At 50.5% G+C, this 22901-nt stretch overlaps 1 protein-coding gene across 1 annotated transcript in view; it reads left to right on the forward strand.

The window, feature by feature from the left end:
- The window catches only part of spega (striated muscle enriched protein kinase a), a 274095-nt gene that overhangs the window by 142422 nt on the left and 108772 nt on the right, over window positions 1-22901 (forward strand). The window contains exons 10-13 of the mRNA XM_059647655.1: window positions 14997-15257; window positions 16012-16170; window positions 20332-20521; window positions 21712-21941. Of these exons, the coding sequence (XP_059503638.1) occupies window positions 14997-15257; window positions 16012-16170; window positions 20332-20521; window positions 21712-21941 (840 nt within the window). The remainder of the gene's footprint in view (window positions 1-14996; window positions 15258-16011; window positions 16171-20331; window positions 20522-21711; window positions 21942-22901) is intronic.

Below are 22901 nucleotides of genomic sequence, written 5' to 3' on the forward strand. Positions count from 1 at the left end.
ATTGTATTGAATAGTGGAGCAGGCTCGAAGGGCCAAATGGCCTACCGCTGCTTCCATTTCAAAATAAGGCCTCGTCCATAAAATCCACCTTCCCAGCTTGAGCTGGCAGACTCTGTGCAATCTCGTTGCACACTTCCTTCAAATGGAGAGAGCTAAGAGATTGGAACCTGCACTGGGAGAGGACATTTCACTGATGTTTCAGATACTGGGCTCCTGCAGACGCCACATTCCCCTTCTCCAGCAAGCGTGGCCTGGCCCCTGATACACCCACTAACACAGTGGGACCAGCACTCCCATTAATGTGAGATAACAAAGTGTGGAGCTGGATGGACAAAGCAGGCCAAGCAGCATCTCAGGAGCAGGAAAGCTGATGTTTCAGGCCTATCCTGGATGAAGGGTCTAGGCCCGAGACGTCAGCTTTTGTGCTCCTAAGATGCTGCTTGGCCTGCTGTGTCCATCCAGCTCCACACTTTGTTATCTCGGATTCTCCAGCATCTGCAGTTCCCATTATCTCTCCTATTAATGTGGTCAGCTTTGGGGGTGTGAGGGACCCCTCTGTCAGTGGGCCCTGCAGATGCCTGGCCAATGCATGAGGGTGAATTGAAATTAAAATCCGCTCCTGCTGGTACAGTGCGCCAGCACAGGGCTGGTGGCTTTCCCTCCCACACTCCTCCCACAATTCAGCAGAACGTTCCAGAAACACTGGCAAAATGCAAATGACAAAATAAGACCTGTTTGCTCCTGAACATCTGTTGTGATTTTTCATACTGCTCTGCTGCCAATTCGAGCGGGAGAGAGAGACGGGGGTGGGGGATGAGAGAGAGGGTGAGAGAGAGGGAGGGGTTAGAGAGAGGGTGAGAGAGAGAGAGAGAGAGAGAGAGAGAGAGGGGGTGTGAGAGAGAGAGAGGGGGTGTTAGAGAGAGGGTGAGAGAGAGAGGGTGAGGGGGGGTGAGAGAGAGGGGGGGGTTAGAGAGAGGGTGAGAGAGAGAGCGAGAGGGTGGGAGAGAGAGAGAGGTGAGAGAGAGAGAGGGTGAGAGAGAGAGAGGGTGAGAGAGGGAGAGAATGAGAGAGAAAGGGTGAGAGAGAGAGAAGGTGAGAGAGAGATGGGGGGTGAGAGAGAGAGTGAGGGTGAGAGAGAGAGGGTGAGAGAGAGAGGGTGAGAGAGAGAGAGTGTGAGAGAGGGAGAGAATGAGAGAGAGAGAGGGTGAGAGAGAGAGGGTGAGAGAGAGAGATGGGGGGTGCGAGAGAGAGAGAGTGAGTGTGAGAGAGGGTGAGAGAGAGAGAGAGAGGGTGAGAGAGTGAGAGAGGGAGAGGGTGAGAGAGAGAGAGGGTGAGAGAGAGATGGGGGGGTGAGAGAAAGAGAGTGAGTGAGAGAGATGGTGAGAGAGAGGGGGTGAGAGAGAGATGGTGAGAGAGTGAGAGTGAGAGAGAGAGAGGGTGAGAGAGGGAGAGAATGAGAGAGAGAGGGTGAGAGAGAGAAGGGGGGTGAGAGAGAGTGAGAGAGAGAGAGGGGGTTAGAGAGAGGGTAAGAGAGAGAGTGAGAGAGAGAGGGTGGGAGAGAGAGGGGGGGTGAGAGAGAGAGAGGGGGTTAGAGAGAGGGTGAGAGAGAGAGTGAGAGACAGAAAGGGTGGGAGAGAGAGAGAGTGTGTGAGAGAGAGAGTGCGAGAGAGAAAGAGGGTGAGAGAGGGAGAGAATGAGAGAGAGAGGGTGAGAAAGAGAGAGGGTGAGAGAGAGATGGGGGTGAGAGAGAGAGTGAGTGTGAGAGAGGGTGAGAGAGAGGGGGGGTGAGAGAGAGAGAGAGAGGGGGGGGGGATTTAGAGAGAGGGTGAGAGAGAGGGTGAGGGGGGGTGATAGAGAGAGAGAGAGGGTGGTTAGAGAGAAGGTGAGAGAGAGAGTGAGAGTGAGAGAGAGAGAGAGGGTGAGAGAGAGAGGGTGAGAGAGAGATGGGGGGGTGAGAGAGAGAGAGTGAGTGTGAGAGAGGGTGAGAGAGAGAGAGAGAGGGGTGAGAGAGTGAGAGTGAGAGAGAAAGGGTGAGAGAGAGAGGGTGAGAGAGAGAGGGAGAGAGAGAGTGTGAGAGAGGGGGGTGTGAGAGAGAAGGTGACAGAGAGAGTGAGAGAGTGTGAGAGACAGAGAGAAAAAGAAAGAGGGCGAGAGAGAGGGTGAGAGAGAGAGAGAGAAAGACGGTGTGTGTGAGAGAGAGAGAAAAAGAATGAGGGTGTGGGGGGATGAGAGAGAGAGAGTGAGAGGGAGGGTGAGAGAGAGGCTGCAAGAAAGAGAGAACGAGAGAGAGAGAGGGTGAGAGAGATGGATAGACAGAGAAAGAAAAAAAATCGAGACAGAAAGTGAGAGAGAAAGATCGAGAGAGAAAAGAGAAAGAGAGAGAAAAAGAGTGTGTGGAGGGTGAGAGAGAGAGCATAAGAGAGAGAGAAAGAGAGTGAGAGGGTGAGAGTCGGATAGACAGAGAGAGAGAGAGAGAGAGTACTGTGATATGACTGTGGGAGTGAGGACTGAAATGAGGAAGCTGTTGAACCAAAGACTATTGAGAGCGAACCTTGACTTTCTGGCATCATAGCGGCATTGCTTTCACTATTGTTTGGTGGGATAAAGGTGTCGTCGATAAAGGATCAGCACTTACTGCCCATCCCTAATTGCCCCTCGAACTAAGTAACTTGCTCTGTTATTCTAGAGTCATCCCCACATTGCCATGTGCTTGGAGTCACGTGTGGGTCAACTAAGGTGAGGATGGCAGATTCCTCCCCCAAAGGACATGAGTAAACCAGATGAGATCTTACAGCCTTGAGTGATCAATCACCGGGCTTGAGCTTTCAATTTCCAATTATGTTCACCAGCTGCTATGGTGGGACATGAATCTGGGGTCTCCCTGCTCAGAGATGTGAACGCTACCACTGTGTCACAAGCTTCCAGGAAGAGAGTTACATTTTTTTTCCTAATCAACTTGATTGGATATGTTACTACTGAACTTGGAGCCTCCTGGCTGAGAGGTAGGGACACTACCGCTGCTGTTTTGGTGGGATTTGAAGTGTCTCCCGGGAAGCTTGGGTTTGTGGATGACCACCCCAGTGAGAATATTAATGCCTTGTTGAGGTGTCAGGGCAGGGGACATTTGAGGCTCTGATCAAGGGCTGAAAACGAACGTGTGAGTTCAGATTAGATTAGGTTCCCTACAGCGTGGAAACAGGCCCTTTGACCCAACAAGTCCACACTGCCCCTTGGAGCATCCCAGCCAGACCCATCCCCCTGTAACCAGCACACCCCTGAACACTATGGGCAATTTAGCATGGCCAATCCACCTAGCCTGCACATTTTTGGACTGTGGGAGGAAACCGGAGCACCCGGAGGAAACCCACATAGACACGGGGAGAATGTGCAAACTCCACACAGACAGTCACCCGAGGCTGGAATCGAACCCGGGTTCCTGGCGCTATGAGGCTGCAGTGCAACCCACTGAGCAACTGTGCTGCCCAGTTTGTGGAAGGTCACGATTGAGCAGGAGCCCAGTGTTGACTTTCATCAACTAGATCCATTTGTCCGGATACGAGTGACCCAAAGCTTTCAACAACCAGGAAGCAGTGTGACAGAGACTTCAAACAAAGCCAGCACGAGACTATATTAGGGAGTGTTGTAAATGCATGATGATGGTGCCTGATGTGACCTGGTTTATGTCACCCATCACTCGAACACACAGCACTCTGAATATCATAGCCGAAACGGGAGATGTAGATTCGCTCTGCGTAAGACATGTTCGCCTCCCCTGAGCAATGTTCCCTGGCCTCAAAGGGATTTGTGTCATAAATTCTCCAGTTTTCAACAAGCCCTTCATTCCCCTGGGTGTAGCTTGGAAAATGCGAACTCAACACACTTATTTAAAAAGGAAAGGAAATTAGGAAAGTGTAGAGCTGTCAGTTTAACATTCGTCACGAGGAAATTATTCAAATCCAATCGAAAGGAAGAAAGGACATGATATTCGGAAGGTTGGAATACGATCCATCAAAGTCAGAGCATTTTGTGAAAGTGAAATTATCTTTCACTAAATTCATCATGTTCTTTGAAGGTGTAACTAACAAAGGGGACGATGGGGATCCAGTGGAGGACCCTCCGACAGTGCGGCGCTCCCTCAGCACTGACCCTCCGACAGTGCGGCACTCCCTCAGCACTGACCCTCCGACAGTGCGGCACTCCCTCAGCACTGACCCTACGACAGTGCGGCACTCCCTCAGCACTGACCCTCCGACAGTGCGGCGCTCCCTCAGCACTGACCCTCCGACAGTGCGGCGCTCCCTCAGTACTCACCCTCCGACAGTGCGGCGCTCCCTCAGCACTGACCCTCCGACAGTGCGGCACTCCCTCAGCACTGACCCTACGACAGTGCGGCACTCCCTCAGCACTGACCCTCCGACAGTGCGGCACTCCCTCAGCACTGACCCTCCGACAGTGCGGCACTCCCTCAGTACTGACCCTCCGACAGTGCGGCGCTCCCTCAGTACTGACCCTCTGACAGTGCGGCACTCCCTCAGCACTGACCCTCCGACAGTGTGGCACTCCCTCAGCACTGACCCTCCGACAGTGCGGCACTCCCTCAGCACTGACCCTCCGACAGTGCGGCACTCTCTCTGTACTGACCCTCCGACAGTGCGGCACTCTCTCTGTACTCTCCCTCCGTCAGTGCGGCACTCCCTCAGCACTGACCCTGTGAGATATACAGGAGTGAGACAACAGAGGGATTTCAAAACGAGACTGGGAATATTTTGGTTTTCTAACCCAGCGGCTGATGTATGCCGTCAAGCATGGGGGAATGTTTCTGAACTGGATGAGGTGTGTTTGAATCGTTGGTAACAGAGTTGTGGGAGCTGGAGCCTCTGGTGTGTGGGAGGTGGGTAGTTGACTGGGATTACCTGGGCTTTCTGTTGTACCCAGCATTAAGATTAAGCCCAATCCCACAGCTCCATTGCTGCAGCTGCCAGGGACCATCAGGGTTCCTGATGGAGCAACGCAGTTGGGTTACCATCACAATGATTGAGCTTTATCTGCTTTCATTTGTCAAGCATGAGTCGCTTGTAGTTCAGTTCCCCTACGACTTCAGCTGAACGAGTCCTCAGGCAGCACATTTCAAATTGGTGCTTTCATTCATAACCAGAGGAATTGAGTATAGGAGCAAAGAGGTCCTTCTGCAGCTGTACAGGGCCCTGGTGAGACCGCATCTGGAGTATTGTGTGTAGTTTTGGTCTCCAGATTTGAGGAAGGACATTCTTGCTATTGAGGGAGTGCAGCGTAAGTTCACGAGGTCAGTTCCCGGAATGGCGGGACGATCATATGTTGAAAGATTGGAGCGACTGGGCTTGTATACACTTGAGTTTAGAAGGATGAGAGGGGACCTGATTGAGACATATAAGATTATTAAGGGATTGGACACTCTGGAGGCAGGAAGCATGTTTCCGCTGATGGGTGAGTCCAGAGCCAGAGGACACAGTTTAAAAATAAGGGGCAGGCCATTTAGAACAGATTTGGGGAAAAACTTCTTCACCCAGAGAGTGGTGGATATATGGAATACTCTGCCCCAGAAGGCAGTGGAGGCCAAGTCTCTGGATACTTTCTTGAAAGAGATGGATAGAGCTCTTAAAGATAGTGGAATCAAGGGTTATGGGGATAAGGCAGGAACAGGATACTGATTGTGGATGATCAGCCATGATCATAATGAATGGTGGTGCTGGCTCGAAGGGCCGAATGGCACCTATTGTCTATTGTCTATATTCGTTGGAAAGGGCCAAAGGCAGGATTTGTAATTGTAAGGGATCATACATTTATGACAGAGATTGGGAGGAATTTCCTCTCTGTGAGAATAGCGAGCCTGTGGAATTCTGTACCGTAGAGGGCTGTTGAGGCTGGGTCATTACTGATATTCGAGGCTGTGATAGAGTTTTAATCACTAACAGAAGCAAGGGTTATGGGGAAAAGACAGGAATGTGGAGTGGAGGATTATCAGATCAGTCAGGATTTCATTGAATAGCAGAGCAGACTCAATGGGCTGAATGGCCAATGTCTGTTTATTTGTCGTATGGTCTCATGATGATAAAATAATCAGAAATAAATTCAACAAGAATAGGAATACAGTCCTTTTCCTAGGGTGTGGGAAAGACAGCTTCGATAGAAATAAAGTTTGGGGATTCTAGAACTAGGGGCATAGCCTGAGAGTGAGGGTCAGACCATTCAGGAGAGATATTAGGAAGCACTTCTACACACAGAGGGAGGGAGAGGTTCTGAACTCCCTTTCACAAAATAGGTGCTGCATCAGATGTTAATTTTAAATCTGAGGGAGATGCATTTGTGTTATTCAAAGGTATTAAGGGATATGGGGGCAAAGGAAGGAAGATGGAGTTAGGTCACAGATCAGCCCTGAGCTCATTGAATGGTAGAACAGTCTCAAGGGGCTGAATGGCCTCCTCATGGTCCTCTGTAGATCACAAAGTGGAATTGACTCCAACAGAAAATGGCTCTGGTTGACAGTTCAGCTGCTTCGTGGCAACATCAAATATAGGAACTTGAGGAGGCCATTCAGTCCTTTGAGCCTGCTCATAAAGGAAAGTAAGACCGAGGCATTCATTAAAGGGTTTCATCTTTCTGCCCTCAGGACATGTGCAAAAATGCCAAATTTGGGACAATCCACAGCAATTTATGCAGGGGAGCAGGGTGGTAAGTGGTTGGCATGTTGATAAACCGAGGTGTTACCATAAGAAACAAACAGTGTTGGGAGCCATCCTCTGTAAATTAATTGAATCTCCCGCCTTGTCTTCAGTGACCTGGGAGCTCAAGGAGCCAATAGCTGCCTGTTCCTTATTCCATAGTAACGCCTCGGCCAACCAGATTTGGCTTGCCAATAAAACTTTTCCCACTGCGAAGCCTCTTCCAGGGATGCCCGCTTTGAAGAAGTTCTCTGTCTCCCTTCAGACATCAGCTCAGGGAGTCAGCTTCTCACAGCCACGCTGCTGTGACCTCTCCAGCCCTTCGTCTCTTCAACCACACCACGAAAACCAGCCTGACCAACCAGGCTGTACCTACCACCAGTGCCCACCCATCACCACCATTCCACTACCTCCCCGTCCCGCCATTTACCGGCAGCCCCCACTCCCCCCATATCCAGCCCTGGAGAAGGGTGATACCCGAAACGTTGATGCCTCCTGTCCTCCAGAAGCTGCCTGGTCCTGCTGTGTCCTTCCAGCCTCCTGCTTGTCTCCCTTGTTAATCACCTCCGTTCCCGCTGATAGCACCAAGGTTTAACATTCTCTTCGGTTTCTCTATCAGATCTGCTTTCTGGTGTGGCGTGCCAGCTTTGAAGATACTGCCCACTGCTTCAAAATTTGGCATTTCTTGTGTTTTGTCTTGTTACATGTTCAAGGGCCGAGCTGCCAAGCGCCTGAGGGGGTTGTTACTAAGGGGTAGATGGAGAACGGTGGCAGGATATTTGTGTTATAAGAGATAACAGGTGTAGAGCTGGAGGAACACATCAGGCCAGGCAGCTTCAGAGGAGCAGGAAAGTTCACATTTCGGGTCAGGACCCTTCTTCAGGTTCTGACATTGTGAACACCCCACATGTACACACTCAGCACTGAGAAGCAGAGGGAGATAGAGCAATGCAAGGTGTGCGATGGGAGCTGTTATTCTTTTGGACCGAGCGTCCTGAGTGGATGACTCTCACAGCAGTGTGTGACCCGTCCCCATTGCCGCCTCTCGTTGTAATCAGCTGATGTGGAACTGTTAATGCTCTGACATACACAGCCATGAGTGAGAAACATCTTACCCTGTTTGCTTCAGAAGGTGCGAGAGGAAGTCAGAAGCAGTAAAACGTGGATGTTTTAATAGGCAGTGTCTGAGCCAAGAATGTACCACCTACATCACACAGAGCTGAGCTAAAAGCAAGGAGCTTGTTGCAAACAAAAGCAGAAACTGCTGGTAAGACTTCAGCAGGTCTGGCAGCATCTGTGCAGAGAAAGCAGAATTAATGTTTCAGGTCCGGTGACCCTTCGTCACAATTCAAAAAGTTGATGCAAAACAACGGATGTTGGTGATGGCCTCTTATTGCTGGACTATTAATCCAGAGAGAGAAGAGCGACAGAACTGCAGATGCTGTAAATCAGAAACACAAGCAGCAGCTTCACTAATCCAGAGATCCAGGCCATTTGTTTTTTGAGGACCCAAGTACAAATCCCACCAGAACAGCTGATGGAAATTGAGTTCAACAAAAACCTGGATCTAAGAGTCTAATAAAGACCATGAAATGATTTTCAGAAAAAGAAAACAGTAATGTTCTTTAGGGAAGGAAACTGCTATCCTTACCTGATCTGGCCTCCACGTGACTCCAGACCCACAGCAATGTGGTTGACTCTTAACTGCCCTCTGGACAATTAGGGATGGACAATAAATACTGGGCCTGGCCAGGAATGCCCTCATCCCGTGAGTGAATTTAAAAAAATGTTATTGTGCTCAGGTCTGGGCTTTGCATTTTAGGAAAGGTGTCTGGGTAATTGCAGAGGGAGCTTTCCCAGAACAGGGTGAGGGTTGAGGGAGCCCAGTGAATGTAGAGAGACTGGAGAAGCTGGAATTGTACTCCTTGGAGCAGAGGGGTCGTTTGTCAAGGAGGCTGGTGAAACAGCTCCTCAGGTAGAAAGACTGGTAACTGGAGGACAATATAATTGACCAAGGGACCTGGAAGTAGGGAAATAGCAGAGAATTTGATCTTGCTCAGAGTTGCAGTGATCTGGAACTCACTGAGACGGATGGAAACAGATTCAACCAGAACTTTAAAAATTGAATTTGGTAAGTATTTGCTCATAAGGTATAGGGGCAGAATTAGGCCATTCAGCCCATCAAAGTTGGCTCCTTCATTTGATCATGTCCGATATGCTCCTCACCCCCATTTTCCTGCCGTCTTCCCATAACCCTTCAGCCCATTACCACTTAAAAATCTTTCTAACTCCTCAAATTTACTCACTCTCCCAGCATCCATCGCACTTTAGCCAGTGAATTCCACAGATGCACAACGCTTTGGGAGAGTTTCTCCTCAGCTCGGTTTTAAATTTGTTACCCCTTATCCTAAGACTATGATCCCTCGTCCTAGGATGCCCCACAAGAGGAAACATCGACTCCACATCTATTTTATCTGTGAAGGAGAAAACAGAGTAAATGTTTCAGGTCCGGTGACCCTTCCTCAGACCTGAAACGTTATTCTGTTTTCTCCTTCACAGATGCTGCCAGACCTGCTGAGTTTTTCCAGCAACTTCTGTTTTTGTTCTTGATTTACGGAATCTGCAGTTCTTTTGGTTTCTATTTTATCTGCACCTTTTATTATCTTGAATAGCTCAATTTGATCTCCCCTCATTCTCCTAAATTCCAGAGAGTATTCATAGCTTTGGTACTGTTTTAGCGGAACTGGCTGGTGGTGAGGAAGAGTCAATGTTTAGGAGTTAATTTTCACACTCTGGCCCTGAGGAACAGTTATAGAGGCATAGAGCCATAGAGATGTACAGCACAGAGACAGACCCTTCTGTCCAACTCCTCCATGCTGACCAGATAACCTAAATTAATCTAGTCGCATTCGCCAGTACATGACACATATCCCCCTAAACCCTTCCTATCCATAATCCCATCCAGATGCCTTTTAAATGTTGTAACTATACCAGCCCCCACCACTTCCTCTGGCAGCTCATTCCATACACGCACCACCCTCTGCGTGAAATAGTTGCCCCTTGGGTCCCTTTTAAATCTTTCCCCTCTCACCTCAAACTTATGACATCCAGTTTTTGACTCCCGCACCCCAGGGATAAGAACTTGTCTATTCGCCCTATGCATGCCCCTCATGGTTTTATAAACCCCTATAGAGCCAGCCTCAGTCTCCGACGCTTCAGGGAAAATAGCCCCAGTCTATCAGCCTCTCCCTAAAGCTCCAGCTCCGGCAACATCCTTGTAAATCTTTTCTGAACCCTTTCAAGTTTCACAACATTCTTCCTAGAGCAGGGAGACCAGAACTGCACACAGCATTCTAAAAAGTTGGAAGAGACTGAGAGAACATTCCAAGCACCAACTAAAATATGATGCTCAAAATGCAGTGTGAAGTGTCGAGTTGCGCCAGATGCTCCTGGAATTGTAAGAATATCTTTAAGATTAGTGAGTTTTTGTGAAGCAGTTTGCCTTTGTGTAAAGGGGATGGTATGGACCTGGAGTTGACCTTTATTGGCTGGGCAATGACGACCTAAAACATCCTCGTACATGTTGCTAGAGGAATCGGGTCTTGTCCGTGGAAACGTAGTGACAATTTGTAAGACAGAAGAACAGTTTTTAGTCAACAAAACCAATAAAATAATCAAAAAAGGTGACAAAGGACATTGATGTGATTTCTTTTGATTTATTCATTAGAGTAAAAATCTAGTCAGGCTAAATTGGTTCGCCTCAAATCTCACAATCATCGCACGCGCTCACACTTGGCTCTGAATCGATCCTCCAAACATTACCCACAAGTCAAGGCCCCACAGGGAGCAGACCTGGGCTCCACACCTTCGGAACAGTATATTGGGCTTGGAGGGAGCACAATGTTGATTTATCTGGACCTCAGACGTTAAGTTATGAGGCCAGATTATACAAATCAGGTCGGTTTTCTTGAGAATTTAGAAGATGAAGGAACGATCTGATCTGAGTCTTCGAGATAAAGACAGGGCAGGTAAAGATAAACTATTTCCACAGACTGGGGATTCTAGAACTAGGGGCATAGCCTGAGAGTGAGGCTATTCAGGAGAGATGTTGGGAAGCACTTCTACACACAGAGGGAGGGAGAGGTTCAGAACACCCCTCCACAAATGGCAGTAGATGCTGGATCAGCTGTTAGTTTTAAATCTGAGGGAGATAATTCTTTGTTAAACAAAGGTACTAAGGGATATGAGCCAAAGGCAGGTAGATGGAGTTAGGCCACAGATCAGCCTTAATTTCATTGAATGCTGGAACAGGCTCAAGGGGCTGAATGGCCTCCCCATGTTCCAATCACCAAACACTATTCATCATGCAAAAAGACCAAAGAAAGAAGGCTCACAGTGATTGGTCAGCCAGGGCTGGGGAACGATTCCTGGAGTAATTAAAACAAAATAATCCAGGTGCTGGAAATCTGAGAAAGCTGGAGAAACGCAGTGGGTCTGGCAGAGGAAGCAGAACTTTTCTTCTTCAGTCCTGAAGAAAGGACACTGGACTTCGAGATGTTAACTCTCTTTCTCCACAGATGCTGCCAGATCTGTTGTGTTTCTCCAGCACTTTCTGCTTTTGTTGCAGATTTCCAAGAGAGTTGTCAGCTGGATATACAACGGATTAAAATCCCGGTCCACCATTGGGAAACCTCCCTGTGGGATCCGAGCATTGCGATGGAAAGTTGCCCTTTGATGGTTATGGGACCGTCACCGACCGAGATAGCTTCAGTCCAGTCATTTTACAGAATTGCCAGTTCACTGATCTCCAACCAATCCCGTGACAGTTTTCTCTTGTTCTTCCTTCCTCTCTCTTTCTTTTCACTCCTTTCTCTCTTCATTCATCCTTTCCTTCTTTCCCTGTCGCCACTCCTTCCTTCATTTATTCCCCCTTACCTGATACCACTGGCTGATGTCCTCTGTTGGGAGTCCATGAGGTGCCTGCCCTCCAAGGGTCCTGGGTCAGTGGGGCGGGGGGGGGTGGGGTGCAGATGATGGAGAGGATGGAGACATCTGGGGAATCTATACAAGTGCACCTCCCCCTGCCCTTACCCCACGGACCCTCGACTCGTGCCTACAGGTTTAAACCCTACAACCATGACCCTTTGCTGCCGTTGTACAGAAAATTAGTTAGGTCACGCCTGGAGGACTGTGGGCAGTTCTAGTCGTCACACAATTGAAAGGGAGTGGAGGCTTTGAAACAGGCTTTACCAGGGTGTTGGAGAACAACACAGCGCGGAGCTGGAGAAACACAGCACCATCCGAGCAGCAGGAAAGTCGATGTTGTAGGTTGAGGTCGGATGAGATGTTCTTTTGCTTTATTCATCCATGGGATGAGGGCGTGAGAGATAGCAGGAACTGCAGATGCTGGAGAATCCGAGATAACAGGGTGTAGAACTGGATGAACACAGCAGGCCAGGCAGCATCTTAGGAGCACAAAAGCTGATGTTTTGGGCCGAGACCCTTCATCAGGCCTAAAACATCAGCTTTTGTGCTCCTGTGTTAAGGGGGATGAGGACATTACGGGCCAGGCCCAGCATTTATTACCCATCCCTAATTGCCCAGAGGGCAGTTAAAGGTCAGCCACATTGCTGTGGGTCTGGAGTCACATGGAGGCCAAACCAGGTGAGGACGGCAGCTTCCTCCCATAAAGTGAACCAGATGGGTTTTTCCCCCAACAATTGACAATGGATTCTCATCAGATCCTTAACTCTAGATATTTTATTGAATTCCAATTCCACCATCTGCTGTGGTGGGATTTGAACCCAGGATGTTATCTGGGTCTCTGGATTAATATCCCAGTGAGAATACCACTGGGCCATCGCTTCCCTGACATTGGACTCCCAACTGAGGACATCAGCCAGTGGTAGCAGGTGAGGGGTGATAAACGTTTTCACTAGAGCATCGAAGGCACAGTATGAAATAATGAGAGGCATGGATGGGGGGACAGTTGGAGTCTTTTTCATCACGCCAATAGCCCAATGAAAGATGTCTAATATTAGGGGGCACAGGTTTAAGCTGGTGGGGAAAGTTTAAAGGAGATTTTTGTTTACACAGAGGGTGGGTAGGTGCCTGGAATATACAGTTAGGGCAGGTGGGAGAAGCAGGACATGTTGGCAAAGTTTAAAAGGCATTCAGACAGACACACGGCCAGACAGGGAGTAGAGTGATACAAACCACATGCAGGCAGATGGGATTAGTTGAGAATGACATCATGGACAGCACAGGCATGGTGGGTCGAAGGGCCTGTCCCTGTGCTGTACTGTTCTATGTTCTATGACTAGCAGGTAGTGGAGCTTAAATTCGATGAATAAAATGTGGAATTGGAAGCTAATCTCAGTGACGGTGACTGTGAAGTTATTATGGATTGTTGGAAAACCCATCTGGTTCATTTAGGGAAGGAAACTGCCATCCTTACCTGGTCTGGCCTACATGTGACTCCAGACCCACAGCGATGTGGTTGACTCTTAACTGCCCTCTGGGCAATTAGGGATGGGCAATAAATGCTGAACCAGATGGTGAGGTCACATCCTGTGAATGAATAAAAATTAAGCGAATAGTGAGGAACATAAAAACAGGAGCAGGCCATTCTGCCCCTCAACCCATGGTTGATCTGTGGCCTGACTCCATCTACCTGCCTTTAGCCCATATCCTATAATACTTTTGCGGAATAAAAATTATATCGACATCAGATTTACAATCCAAACCTCAATATCAATGCAGGTGCATTGCTGGCTGTCCCCTGGCAGCTCCATGAAGAAATGTAATTAATCTTCCCTTCCCAGGTATTTTTTTATTTGTAATTCTTCAACTCAAACCAGGCCATGACAGAGTCGCTGACATTGGAATTTACCATCAAGTGGATGCTCCCCTGCTGGAGGTGAGAGGGTGTGTACGGGAGAGACAGCCAGTCGCGCTGTCACACAGCATTTCCATTTGGAAACAGAAAGCTGCAGGCCACTTCAGTTTGCATTGATCCCAACAGGAATCTTACACACTATAACTGAGGGAGTGCCGCACTGTCGGAGGGTCAGTGCTGAGGGAGTGTCGCACTGTCGGAGGGCCAGTACTGAGGGAGCGCCACACTGTCAGAGTTTCAGTGCTGAGGGAGTGCCGCACTGTCGGAGGGTCAGTACTGAGGGAGTGTCGCACTGTCGGAGGGTCAGTACTGAGGGAGTGTCGCACTGTCCGAGGGTCAGTGCTGAGGGAGCGCCGCACTGTCGGAGGGTCAGTACAGAGGGAGTGCCGCACTGTCGGAGGGTCAGTGCTGAGGGAGCGCCGCACTGTCGGACGGTCAGTGCTGAGGGAGCGCCGCACTGTCGGAGGGTCAGTACTGAGGGAGCGCAGCACTTTCGGAGGGTCAGTGCTGAGGGAGTGCCGCACTGTCGGAGGGTCAGTGCTGAGGGCGTGTCGCACTGTCCGAGGGTCAGTGCTGAGGGAGCGCCGCACTGTCGGAGGGTCAGTGCTGAGGGAGCGCCGCACTGTCGGAGGGTCAGTGCTGAGGGAGTGCCGCACTGTCGGAGGGTCAGTGCTGAGGGAGCGCCGCACTGTCGGAGGGTCAGTGCTGAGGGAGTGCCGCACTGTTGGAGGGTCAGTGCTGAGGGAGTGTCGCACTGTCGGAGGGTCAGTACTGAGGGAGTGCCGCACTGTCGGAGGGTCAGTGCTGAGGGAGTGCCGCACTGTTGGAGGGTCAGTGCTGAGGGCGTGTCGCACTGTCGGAGGGTCAGTGCTGAGGGAGCGCCGCACTGTCGGAGGGTCAGTGCTGAGGGAGTGCCACACTGTCGGAGGGTCAGTACTGAGGGAGTGCCGCACTGTCGGAGGGTCAGTGCTGAGGGAGTGCCTCACTGTCGGAGGGTCAGTACTGAGGGAGTGCCGCACTGTCGGAGGGTCAGTGCTGAGGGAGTGCGGCACTGTCGGAGGGTCAGTGCTGAGGGAGTGCCGCACTGTTGGAGGGTCAGTGCTGAGGGAGTGCCGCACTGTCGGAGGGTCAGTACTGAGGGAGCACCGCACTGTTGGATGGTCAGTGCTGAGGGAGTGCCGCACTGTCGGAGGGTCAGTGCTGAGGGAGTGCCGCACTGTCGGAGGGTCAGTGCTGAGGGAGTGCCGCACTATCGGAGGGTCAGTGCTGAGGGAATGCTTTGTGTCAGTATCTAAGGATACCGTATGCTACATCGGTACAAAGCCCCTTTCAAGGAGCCCTGATAACCGTGGGTGGTCACCCAGGTGCTATATAAATGCACGTTGTTGTTTGTGTTGCAGTGCGACGTGAGGACCAGGCACTGACCATCCTGGCTCCGTGCCGGGATATTACAGTGAACGCCGGTGAGTCTGCCTGTTTGGAGTGTGAGGTGCGGGGTCCTCCTGACGTTGATGTCGACTGGCTGACCAATGAGAAGCTGGTCCAACCCGCACTGCTCAACTGCAAAATGCACTTTGACGGCAAAAGATGTAAACTCTTGCTTAAGTCAGTACACGAGGACGACTCAGGAGTGTATACCTGCAAACTCAGCACGGCCAAAGGTCAGTGACAAACCACAGCTAACAACAGCAAGTGTGAAAGGATCGGCTTTACACAGCTTGGCCCCTTCGAGGCTACTCTAAAACAAGCAAATAACTGCAGGTGCTGAAAACCAGACACCAAAAGCAGAAATTCGCTGGAGAAACTCAGCAGGTCCAGCAGTGGAAACAAAGCAAGGTTAAAAACTTTGGGTCCAGCGACCCTTCTTCAGAAGATGTTGGACAGGTGTAAGCTGTCCTGTGGTGTCCAGGGATGTTCAGGCTTAGCGGGTTAGACACGGGAAATGTAGGGTTTCGGGGATAAAGTGGGGTGCTGCAGGCCTGGAGGCTCAGCGTGGACTCGATGGGCCGAACGGCCTGCTTCCACACTGAAAGGTCAGACCTTGTGAAGAAGGCAGACCAGGCTGGAGACTTCAAGCCCTGCTTTCTCTCCGCCAAGGCCTGCTGAGTTTTTGCGGCAATTTCTCTCTTTTCTTTCCTAGACTGCACCTCTGTTCGGAACGATGGACCGAATGTTCCTTATTCTGCTGGGGCATGTCAGGGCGAGAGTCCCCCTTTCCTTCTTCTCCATCCCAGGAAATACTGACCTAGAGCGTGACTTCTTATTTCCCGAAAAACAAGGGGGTTTGCTGCTGCTGGGGGAATAACAGCAAGTTTTATTCAGTCAGCATGAATCTGTCAGCATCGTATATCAAACCGTGCGGCCTAGCCTTGGTGAAGGGCTTTCTAACCTTTGGCCTTCCTGTCTCTTGCTCAGATGAGAAGACATGTAGTGCCAGGCTGACAGTGCTGCCCTCAGTCTCCCCGCTCTTCACCAGGAAGCTCGAGGATGTCTTTGTGATCGAGGGCAGGACGGCCCACCTCGACGTGAAAGTGAGCGGGACCCCCCCGCCCACCATCACCTGGATGCACTACGGTGAGGCACCCCAGGAGATGCTCCGGTTACTGCCGTACCGTTTCCCCCGACAACGCAGCCTGCCGGGAGAACGCTGCCTGTGGCCAAGCTTCTTTATTGCTCGAAGCTCGGTGCACAGCAAGATCCTGCAGGTATCGCCGTGCGAGCGGGGATGCTGGGAGTTGGCCAACCAGTGCTGGCCTGGCCAGTGATGTCCATCAGCTGGCACATAGCTTTGGTTGAGGGGTCCCATGATGTTTTGGTGAACTCTCCAGGTTCCTCAGGCACACGGTGTTGGGGAGGGGAGGGGTGAGGTGGTCTTAGTTAGTTTTATTGCCATTAACATGAAGAGAGTCCCCCTAATCATGCAGCACCTCCCTGGCACTGCGCTGAGGCCTTGCTCCAGGAGCCCAACACAGACTATCTCAGGTGTCAGCCATTGCTCAGTGGATAGTACCCTCGCTCTGGGGCAACGGGGGTCTGGGCTCAAGGCATGCCTGCAGGAACCTGCCACAAGTACCTCATAAGAAACAGGACCTGAATCAGGCCATTCAGCCCTTCAAGCCCATCTTGTCATTCAACAGTATCATGCCCAATGGAATCCAGGCACCGATTTCTCCCCTGTAGCAGTTCCTCAGACCCTCAGCTTTCTGAAATTTCAAAACATCAATCTCCCTCCTCCGACATGCATCTCGTCTCCACAACTCTCTGGGCTAGAGGCCCAGCAGAACGTGGAAGCAGCTCATTAGTCCCATCAAGTCTACACCAGCCCTCAGAACTACATCCCACCCAGAGCCAGCTAACCACCATATCCCCTTGCCCTGCATGTCCCATGGCTAATCCCCCTACCCTGCACATCCTTGGACACTTTCAGCAATTTCGCATGCCCAATCCACCCTAACCTGCACATCTTTGGACTGTGGGAGGAACCCGGAGGAAACTCCACACGGACTGTCACCTGAGGGTGGAATCGAACCCAGGTCCCTGTGCAGTAGCAGTGCTAACCACTGAACCACCGTGTCCCTCTCCATTTAAATAACAAGCTGAGTTTTTGTTCCTTTCTGCAGAAGTGCGTTATCTCACATTTTCCTCCTTTGAGCTCCAGCTGCCGGGTTTATGCCCACGCCCTCAATCTGTCTCTATTCCCTTTGCAAATTCCTTACATCCTCATCGCAACACGCCCTCCCACCCGTTTCTGTATCACATTACACTCTGTTCCCTCTGGGTCAGTACTATGGACAGGAAGGAATGGATGACTTGTATTGCTTTCCACTAGTTACACATTTCCAATGTGAAAAAGACCCAACAATCCTGACGGTCCTCTGTGTGTTAACCAACCCTCAACACATGCTCATATATCATCTCTAATACATTGCTCAATAACCTTTTAAGTGACGTCTTATCGAATGTTCTCTGGAAACCCCAACACCCCACATCTCCTGGAGTCCCCTTTCTCAACTTTGCTCAAAGATTCAGTGAATAAGAAAAGTTTTTTTTCCTCAGGGGCAGGGGAGTTCAAAACTTGTGGGTATCTGTTTAAGGTGAGAGGGGTAAGATTTAAAAGGGACCCGAGGGGTAACTTTTTCACACAGAGGGTGGTGCGAGTGTGGAATGAGCTGCCAGAGGAAGTGGTGGGGGCGGGTGCGATTACATTTAAAAGGCATCTGGATGGGTACGTGGATAGGAAGGGATTAGAGGGATATGGGCCAAACGATGGCAAATGAGGCGTGTTTAAAATTGGCATGGACAAGTTGAACCAAAGGATCTGTTTCTGTGCTGTACATCTCTATGACTTTATAATGGCAGCAAATTTGAACAAACATGATTTCACCTTCATAAGACCATAAGACATAGGAGTGGAAGTAAGGCCATTCAGCCCATCAAGTCCACTCCGCCATTTAAATCATTGTTCACAAGTTCACAAAACTCAATGACCCTGATTGTGTTCAGCTTCCTCCAATATCCTGCAATTAGTTATCGAAGAGAATGAAGCATTTTCCCAGTGACAGCTGTTTGTTTAACAGGCCCATCGCCCCCTGCTCTCTGTCTCCTGCTCACGTTAGCAATTTTCACTCCATTGGCGCTCTCCTGGAATCCAGGGAGTTCTGGGACATTTTGACGAATGCCTCTCCTATCTCTGATGCTGCCTTCTTTAAAAAACCCCTGTAAAAAGCAGGTAGATGCAAGCCATCAGGACCTAGGCTGGTCTGCCTTTATTCCCACAAAGTTGTCAAATGTCTCGTCCCCTGTGCTTGAGACTGTTATATGACCTTTCCTCCCCTTAGCATCATGTTCCTCTGATACCTTTGGGATCTTTATAGCATCCTCCATTGTGAAGACCGATGCAAAATATTAATTAATTAAACCTGTCCACCATCTACAAGGCACAAGTCAGGAGTGTGATGGGATACTCCCCACTTGCCTGGATGGGTACAGCCCCAACAACACTCAAGAAGCTCGACACCATCCAGGACAAAGCAGCCGCTTGATTGGCACCACATCCACAAACATCCCACTCCCTCCGCCCCCGACGCTCAGTCGCAGCAGTGTGTACTATCTACAAGATGCACTGCAGAAATTCACCAAAGATCCTCAGACATCACCTTCCAAACCCATGACCCACTCCCATCCAGAAGGACAAGGGCAGCAGATACATGGGAACACCACCCCCTGCAAGTTCCCCTCTGAGCCCCTCACCACCCTGACTTGGAAATATATCGCTGTTCCTTCACTGTCACTGGGTCAGAATCCTGGAATTCCCTCCCGAAGGGCACTGTGGGTCAACCCACAGCACATGGACGGCAGCAGCTTAGGAAGGCAGCTCACCCGCACCTTCTCAAGGGGCAACTACGGACAGGTGATAAATGCAGGGCCCAGCCAGCGACATCCACATCTCTCTAATGAATAAAAAATGTTGGAATTATCTACCATTTCCCTGTGCCCTGTTAGAATTCCCCACTTGCACCTTCTAAGGATCCTTCACTCATTTTAGCTAAAATGAATGAAGGATCCTTAGAAGGTGTGGACTCATAGAGTCACACAGCTTGGAAACAGACCCTTCGACCCAACCACTCCATGCTGAACATAATCCCAAACCAAACCAGCCCCAGCTGCCTGCTCCTGGCCCATTTCCCTTCAAACTTTTCCAAACCTTTGTTATCCAAATCCCTTTTAAACATTGTAACTCTGCCCACATCCACCACTTCCTCTGGGAGTTTCATTCCACACACGAGCCACACTCTTCTAAAAGATTTCACCAGTTTATATGCCTGACACTCCCATATAGCAATGGGTGGCATACCTCCTGCCACAGTTTAGTATTGGAATTGCGATCCCCGAATCTATCGAACAGCTGTTAATTAACCCAAGTAATATATTTAATTATTTGTGAATAAGAGTTGTAATAATGTTCTGCTCAAATGGAACATAAACGTTGCTGAGGAAGAGAGAGTTATATTACTGAGCTGTCAGTCTTGCACTTAGTGCTGGTTCGAAAAGGCTTTCTGCCTACCACAGAGCGCAGGGATGCCAGGTCCCAACCTGAGCCCAACAGCATGTCATTCCCAGTTGGTGATAACAGTCTGTACTCAATAATTGCACAGCAGAATGTCCAATGTTACATAGCATTCAGACAGCACTTGTTGAACTATTCTGAGCGTGCTGATAGCGGCACTGGCCATTGAAGGCCACCCAGCCAAGCTCGTAATGTGGCTCATTCCCATTTAATAGAAGCCAGACGCCTAGTGTCCCTCGCTGTGCAAACTAAAGAGATATGCTCGGGTCTTGTGCCTCTCTTAGAGCTTATCATTGCCTCATTGCATTGTCTACAGAAATGCAGCCGCCAACCACAGGTGACTTGCTGCCCAGTCTGCCTTTAACACCTCTCTCTCTCTCCCACTCCCCCTCCCTCACTCCCTCTCTCTCTCTTTCCCTCCCTCTCTCTCTCTCTCTCCCTCTCTCTCTGTCTCTCTCTCCCTCTCTCCCTCCCTCACTCCCTCTCTCTCTCCCTCCCTCTCTCCCTCTCTCTCTGTCTCTCTCTCTCCCTCTCTCTCTCTCTCCCTCCCTCACTCCCTCTCTCCCCCTCCCTCTCTCCCTCTCTCTCCCTCCCTCTCTCTTGCTGTCGCTCTCTCCAGCGATAATGACAGATGAAGTGTTTCAATGTTTTGTTTGTTTGCTCGGTAGGTGAGCGGGTGGTGGAGACGGAGGAGGTACGTATCGTGAGGGACCAGGGTTTACACTCGCTCGTCATCCTCCACGCAGCCAGTGACAATGAGGGAGAGTACGCTGCCATTGCCCAGAACCCCCACGGGGATGCCTTCTGCTCCGCCGACCTCTACGTAGAAGAGCCACGCCCAGTGGTCTCCTTGCCAATGTAAGGAAAGAGCAAGGGCACGTGCATTCCCATAGCGCCTCACACCACCTCGGGCAGTCCCGGAGATCCTGACAGCCAATGAGGTGCCGTCAGAGCGCCGTTACACTGTGTTGCATTGTGGGAAATACCGCATTGGCGCACAGCAAGATTTCGCAAATGCCCTAAACAGAAATGACCAGGGGTTGGTTGAGGGTCCAAAGCCAGGCCCAGGAGAGTAGAGAGAACCTGAAACCACAGGGATGTCCATTTGCCCTTTCTCAGAGGGAGGGTGGGGCGGCCCCTATTTGCCCTCTCAGCTGGTAGACAACACTGCCACCAGCGCAGCACCTCCTCTGTACCGCACCGGTCTGCCTGAGGAACACGCTCCACACAACTTAGCACCACCACATCAGCTGGAAATCTCAACCGCAGGATTCCAGGGGATCCCAGAAACCCCTGCGGTCGGTTTTTGTGATCAGTCGGTCTCTTGGGTCAAGAGATCCGTGAAGCCTGGAGTCTTGTGGTTGTTTGATCCACTGTGTTTGAGTTTATACTGTAAGTAGATCCCTCAAATCTGAATCACCAGCAGCAAGAGATCCTGTGCTTCAGTGATCAGTAAGACTGCGTGTGACTGGGATTGCAAGGCTCATAGATCCTTTGAATGAACTGCAGTAGATCCCTGGTGTCTCAATTCCTACAGATACACAACTCCTTGTGTTCGACTTTCTGTGGCCATTAGATCAACTGTGTCTGGGCCCATGGTGGTCTCACCTGTGCCTGAGTTTCAGCGGTCAACAGAACCCTTTGTGCCCGAGTGCCTGCGGTAATCGATCACTTGCACCCATGTTTGAGCAGTCAGTAAATCTACTGCGTGTACCCAGGCCTCTCAGCAAGAAACCCCCACCCCACCACAGCCTTCTAAAATCAATCAATTACAGGCCTCCACACCTCTCAGGACCAGCATTTTCCCCAATTAATTAATTTACTTGCAAAGCCCATTAGAAGATTTTTATTGGATTCATTGGCCTTGATGGGATTTGAACCCAAGACCCCAGAACGTTACCTGGGTCTCTGGATTAATAGCCTAGCAACAACACCCCAGCCTGTAGCTCAGGACCTTGTTCCTGCTTTCTTTCCCCCCCGACTTTACCCCTTTGACCCCCCTCATCCCTCAGAATTGCCCTTCACCTTCTCTCTTCTGTCTCCACCAGGGCCAAACTAGAAAAGATGCCATCGATCCCTGAGGAACCAGAAGTCCCAGAGAACGAGACAGAGCGTTTCACCATGCCGGACTTTATCAAGCCCATCCAGAACGTGGAGGTGACGGAAGGCAAGGATGCGGTGCTCGAGTGCCAGGTTACGGGGCTGCCCTATCCTGCCATCACCTGGTATCACAATGGCCACAGGCTGGACAGCACAGACGAGAGGAGAATGACACAGTGTACGTGCACAACTAAAACCTCCAGGGGGAGGCACTAACAGACAGGGCTGTGCGCATGTCCTGGTGGCTGTTGTTGGCCTGCATTTTATCAGAGGATAGACTCAATACCCATTGGGCAGGGTGATGGCCTAGTGGTACAATCACTGGGCTAATCACCCAGAACGTCTCAAGGCCTGGGTTCAAATCCTGCCAGGCCGAAACTGGAGATAATGGGAACTGCAGACGCTGGAGAATCCGAGACAACAAAGTGTGGAGCTGGATGAACACAGCAGGTCAAGCAGCATCTCAGGAGCACAAACGCTGATGTTTTGGGCCTAGACCCTTCATCAGAGAGCTCTCTAGGCCCGAAACGTCAGCTTTTGTGCTCCTGAGATGCTGCTTGGCCTGCTGTGTTCATCCAGCTCCACACTTTGTTGCCTAGGCCGAAGCTGGAATTTAATTGTAAACTTTTCTAAAAAAGTCTGAATCTACTGATAACAATTGTCAGGAAAGACCCATGTACTTTGCTCACGTTCTTTAGGGAAGGAAACTGCCATCCTTAACTGGTCTGGCCTGCATGTGACTCCAGACCCACAGCAACGTGGGAGACTCTCACCTGCCCTCTCAACCCACTCATCACTCCCTCCATTACCACATCCAATGGCCCAGCCACCACTAGCAACTGAGGGACACCCAGCAAGGCCCTCCGAACGCTTAACTCCTCGACTGATCATACTGGGTCGTAACGTCTGATCCTGGTGCGTGCTTGTGGAATGTTCTGGAATTTTGATGGTTTGCTCAGAGAGAACGGACTAGGGATGGAAAGCAGGGGTATGGCCCAGCCAGCCTGGCCCACCATGGCCCTGCCTCCTGTCAATGGCTGAGGAATCAAAGGCGCGAGGCAGGGCCATGGCGTCCGAGTCGAGGTCCATTGACCTGGCCGGGTGTGGGTCAGAGGCCAGGGTCATCCCCCCACCCCAC

The sequence above is a fragment of the Stegostoma tigrinum genome, chromosome 7 (genome assembly GCF_030684315.1).
Source record: "Stegostoma tigrinum isolate sSteTig4 chromosome 7, sSteTig4.hap1, whole genome shotgun sequence".
Lineage (NCBI taxonomy): Eukaryota > Metazoa > Chordata > Chondrichthyes > Orectolobiformes > Stegostomatidae > Stegostoma > Stegostoma tigrinum.